Source organism: Myotis brandtii, unplaced genomic scaffold, assembly GCF_000412655.1.
Source record: "Myotis brandtii unplaced genomic scaffold, ASM41265v1 scaffold555, whole genome shotgun sequence".
Lineage (NCBI taxonomy): Eukaryota > Metazoa > Chordata > Mammalia > Chiroptera > Vespertilionidae > Myotis > Myotis brandtii.
In genome coordinates, this window is record NW_005370065.1 from 672418 (window position 1) to 677853 (window position 5436).

Genomic DNA, 5436 nt, shown 5'->3' on the forward strand with positions numbered 1-5436 from the left:
GGGAGTGGGGGAGAGGGGGGAGGGCTGTGTAATGCACAGCGCCCAGGCGCTGTCCCAGAGCCGTTTCTCTGGCTGTTTCTCCAATAGCCAAGAGGTGTGTAATCTCAGTTCATCTACATATCTCCCCAGGCTTGATGAAGTCACCAGAAATTCAATCCTGTTTTTCTGGGCTGCCCTGAACCTCTCCCTTCCACTTTCCCAACTTTCAGTTTCTTTTTAGATCCTGAGTGTCGTTGGGGAAGAGGTGGAATGTGGATTGCTTACAACTTTCCAGCCAAAAACCCCCATTTAGGGGAAGTCCCTTTAAAAGGGAAACTAAAATTCTCTCCCAGACCAGTCCCCAGTCCCACCCCTTTCTCTCCACACTGCTCATCACCTCTCCCATTCAGCCTCTTCCTCCAATGATCTGGACCCAAATTACGGTTATCTTCCAGCTTTGTGACCCTAACAAGACTCTTCCCCACCCTGACCCTCACCATGCCCACTCTAAAATGAGGGCGCTGGGTGCCACGTCAGGTTGTGGAAAGGGTTCAGTGAGTTATTGTGTTGAGCCAGTTGTAGTGGTGAAGAGCTGGCTCCATCATGTCCTAGTTGTGTGTCTCTTTAGTCCCTCTCTGAGCCCCAGTATTCTCATCTGTAAAATGGGAATAACAGTATCCACTTCTTAGGGCTACTGTGAGATAAATGAGCTAGTGCCAGCCAGTAAAGCCTGTAAAACCGAGCTCCTGAGGCAAGGAGCACCCGGGAAATTCAACAATGTTCCTAGATTCCATTACATGACATGCCAGGCAAAGGCCTGACACAAAGTTAGCACTCAACAGTGTGCCCATTTCCTTCCCTCTCTTCCCTCCCTGCCCCGGGGAGAGGAGATGAGGGTAGGACCACCCTGAGAAAACCTTGCAGTCTCTCCATCAACAATCTTCTGGGACAGGTGGTAGAGGGACTGACCAGGCTGATCCAGACTGACCAGACACTGAATTGCTCAGAGGGAAATTTATTTGGCTCAATATCTTCCTTAAATGGTAAAGGAATCTGCCTCTCTCCAGAACCCTGCGGATTCTCTTCCTCTTGTCTTGCACCCCAAAGTGTCCCCCTGGGACCTCCTTTTAGTGACTTTTCCCAGAAAGACACCCCCTGGAGCCCCCCTCCAGCACATACTTTATCTGTCTGTCCCCTCCCAGTCCATCCACAAATTCTCCTTCCCTTCTATCCGCACAAGGGGCCTGGCATCCCGGTGGTCCTCCCCCGGTGCCTCTGAGAGATTGAGCTCCTGGCCCCCTTGTTCTCATTTTCTCCTCAGTCCACTGAACTTCAGATTTACTGGATTTTTTAGTTCAGAGGCTGAGCTTCGACCACCTCAGGGCCAGGGACATGCTGTTCCCTCCACCTAGAATGCCTCTCCACTTCTCTGCTTGCTGAGTTTCTACTTTCCTCTTAAAACCCAGAACAAACCACTCCCGAGGACTTTCAGATGCCCCAGGAGGAAGGAATGGCTCTCCCCACCACATAGGGCCATACCTCTGGGCTTAGGGTTCCCACTCAGCACTTCTCACATGGCATCTTCTCCGTGCTGGGGAGTATGAGTGCAGCCTCAGAGTTAAAGTTTGAGATGCTTATTAGAGTGGAGACACCAGGCTGCAGTGAATGAATCAACAAACCTGGACTTCAGAGGAGTTGGGTGGGGAGGGGTTCCAAATTTGAAGCCACAGGATTAGACGGGATCCACTAGAGAGGAGGGGCTCCTGAAGACGGCGCTGGGACTGTCCTGCGTGGGAGCTGGGAGAGTGTGTAAGGGGGGGCACTGCGACAGGTTCCAGGCACCTTGGAACTGATTGAGGGCTGGAGACCACTCATTGCCCACCAGCGTGGACCTGAGACCCCGGAGGGCTCAAGGCTTGGAGATGCCCTGATGGGACCATGTCCCTCCCCTGCTTGAAACCTGTCCGTGTCTCCCTACTTCCTTCTGGAGAATGTCTGACTCCCTACTTTGGCCTTCAAACTCTTTGAAGCAAAAAAAAAATTTTTTTCTTTGAAGCTCCAAGCCCAGCTAGCTTCATTTTAGTCCAAGTCCACTTGGCTGCCAGTCTCACCATTCCATCAGTGAGACGACCATTTCCGCCTACAAATCACCAAACCTTTCTCCACGCTGCCAGTTCTGCCTGCACTGCTGTGCCGCGTGTGTGCCTTCCCTGATGCTCACCCATCAAGATTCAGCTCAAGGGACCCCTCCTGTAGGCTTTTCTGGCCCAGAAGACTCTCTGTGCCTCATAGAAACCAGTGTCATCATTCCCCCACCCCCGTGGCATTTTACTGAGCTGAAGTATATCTCTGCCTTTCTCTTTCTATCACTGTGAGAGTCTGGAGAGCAGGAGCCAGGTCTGGTTCATCCAGTCTACCCTACTGGGGGGTTCATGGATGGGAATGGGTGCAGTGGGGAGATTGGGGGTGACAGCAGATGCCCCCAACCCCTGGGTGCAGTCTAACTCCTTGTGTGGGAATGGGGAGAACTGAGAGAGCCACAGAGAGGCGGAAGCGGCTTTATTTGGGCACCAAAGGGCAGGGAGCCCAGGAGAGGTCAGAGTTAGGTCATCTTCGCCCTCAGAGAGGGGCAGGAGATTGTGCAGTGCTCCCAGGCCATCTTTCTGCTCATCCTGGCTTGGCCCAAGTCAGCTCCAGGGCCATCATGCGATGAACCTGAAGTCTGTCTTCCCAAATCTCTGGAAAACAGACATCTGTGACACTCCTCTGGAACCACAGGGCACAGGGTGTGTAGCTGAGCATGCCAGGCTGCCTGGCCTCACATGCCGCTCTGCCATGAACTAGCAGATGCCCTTGGGCAAGTCATCTAATGGCTCTGAGCCTCAGTCTCATCGGAGGATAATGAAAATAATGATGGTACCCACCTCCCAGGGGTGTGATGAGGCTTAAGAAAGATAATTGAGCCCAGCCAGGGTGGCTCAGTGGTTGAGCATGGACCTATGAACCAGGAGGTCACGGTTTGATTCCTGGTCAGGGCACATGCCTGGTTGCAGGCTCGATCCCTAGTGTGGGGCATGCAGGAGGCAGCCAATCAATGATTCTCTCTCATCATTGATGTTTCTATCTCTCTCTCCCTCTCCCTACCTCTCTGAAATCAATAAAAATATTTTTTTTTAAAAAAAAGAAAGATAATTGAATGCAAAGCTTAAGCATGGTACCTGGCAGAGATCAATGTGCAATAAATATTATTTGTTATGATTATTTCTACTTTATCAGGAGACCTGGGTTCTGGTCCCAGTTTTGCCATGTTTTCCTCTCTGGGCCTGCCTGAGTTTCCATCTGTAAAATAGGGGCGTGTTGAAGGGTTCAATGAGATAATGGATGTGGCAGAGGCTTCCAAGGTGAATGACTACCTCTGCCCCTCTGAGGTTTATCTCCTGGGGAATGCAGGGGCGTTGTCACCCCCATTCTGTCAGGTCTTTACTGGGCTCTCAGTCCAGGCAGTACCTGCTCCCACAGGGCCAGCCCATCTCCTCCCCTCTGCCCACAAGGCAGAATGAGAGGAAGGGCTGGCCAGCAGGGACTGTGGTTAGACAGGACGAAGGACTTCCTTCCTTCTGAGCTGCAGGATACTACTCTGGAAAGGAGCCAGAGGTCTGGGGACTGAGGCTGCTGGGGGGTGGGGGGGTTGCTTTTAGGGAAATGGCCAGGCCAGCCTGGTCAGGCCAGAATGGTTCGGTGGGGGTGAATTAGCTCTGCAGTGACCTCACTCTAGACATCCTGGAGGGGCCCTATTTAAACCTGCCCTGTGGCTCCCAAGATCACAAAAACAATAGACAGGAACAGAGATGGCAATAGGGGTACTTGAGGACAGCCAGCCAGAGGCCAGAGGACACCCCTAGCCACATGCTGTTTCCTCTGTCCAGAACACTCTTCCCGGGGTCTGGAGTGGTTGACCCCCTCATTCTTCAGGCCTTGGCCGAGAGTTAACCTCCTCAGTCAAGACGTCTGACCAACAAATGCATTCGTTCAACATTGACTGAGCCCCAGTCAAGAGTCAGGCACTCTTCTAGGTCTGTGAGCACGACCAAATCCTGCCCACTACATAAAAAGCAGCATCTGGCCCACCTTGTTCTTAAACAGAACATTTTACCGCTGACCCCTTTTTATTGTCTGTCTCCCCAACCAGAATATAAGCTCCATGAGGGCAGGGACTTCAACTGCTTGTTTCACTAAATGTGAACCCTGCGACTCAGTGTATAAACCTGACACAAACCACTAAAAAGGCCCTTGATAAATATTTGTTGAATAAATAAATGGACACAGAGACCAGAGATAGACAGATACACAGAAACTGAGCCATGCTGAAAGGATGCAGACGCTCAGAGATGCGCAGAAATGAAAGCGTGCGCGCACACACACAGGATGATCACCATGACAGTGCCTGTCAAGCGGACCCTGCCTTCCTTCCCTGAGGTTATTCGGCTTAGTCACCAGGCCAAGGGCTGGAGTCACTTCTGATCCAGTTGGTGCCCAAAGCCAAGACCTAACTGGTCCCAGCACTCCTCATGCAGGGCACAAAGTTGGCATTATTTGAGGAGCCCTGTTTGGAACTCCTATTTTACTTTTTTAGATGTCTTCTGAAGAACAGGAATTTTAATATAGTTAAAATATGCTAATCTTTTAAAATATGTGTGTGGTGGTACGAGAAAGGCAGGGATAAATAACACCGCAGAGACCCCCACCCAGCCCGTGTGCCTCTTCCTTTTTTAAAAAAAAATATATATTTTTATTGATTTCAGAGAGGAAGGGAGAGGGAGAGATAGATAGATACATCAATGATAAGAAAGAATCATTGATCAGCTGCTTCCTGCACGCCTGCTACTGGGGATTGATCCTGCCATTGGGGCAGGTGCCCTGACCGAATCCTGACCTGGTTCATAGGTCGATGCTCAGCCTTCTGAGCCACACCAGCCGGGCCCACGTGCCTCTTCCATTTCAGCTCAACTCCTCCAGGTCCTGAAGTCTGCAGCAGCCGCGCACCCACCTCGCATTCAGGCCTTGCCCCTCCCCCAACCCTCCCCTAGGCTCCGCCCCCACAACACGCCCCTCCGTGGTCGCCCCCTCTCCAGGCCACGCCCCTTACCGGTTCTCACGGGCGCAGAGGAACTAGATGTCTCTTCCTCTTGCCCAGGAATTGGTAGTTAATATTCTGCCACCGGTGCGTCCACCTGGAGGGCGGGAAAATTTGGCAGACAAGATGGGAGCAAGGCTCCCCTACGCCCCCAGAGCTCCGCCCACTCCGCCTAGCCCCGCCCCTTATCCGCTCTCAGCCCCTCAGGCACCGCCCTCCGCAGTTCCGCCCCTCCTCCCGCTCGCAGGAACCGTCAAGCCCAGCCCATCCAACTCCTGACTGGCTTCTCGGCTGTGGGGATCCGCCCCTTCGCACAGGCCCCC

The 5436-nt window shown here is 52.5% G+C and overlaps 1 protein-coding gene and 1 long non-coding RNA gene across 2 annotated transcripts in view; both read right to left on the reverse strand.

Moving 5' to 3' along the window:
* Window positions 1-2113, reverse strand: part of MARCKSL1 (MARCKS-like 1) — a 9219-nt gene extending 7106 nt beyond the window's left edge. Inside the window, exon 1 of the mRNA XM_014549489.1 lies at window positions 2091-2113. Within this exon, the coding sequence (XP_014404975.1) occupies window positions 2091-2113 (23 nt within the window). The remainder of the gene's footprint in view (window positions 1-2090) is intronic.
* Window positions 2114-2521: 408 nt separating this feature from the next.
* On the reverse strand, window positions 2522-5382 carry LOC106728181. The gene is made up of 2 exons (XR_001364450.1): window positions 5126-5382; window positions 2522-2717 (listed from the first exon to the last, which is right to left on the reverse strand). It is a non-coding gene; the product is annotated as an uncharacterized LOC106728181 (long non-coding RNA).
* Window positions 5383-5436: the final 54 nt, after the last annotated feature.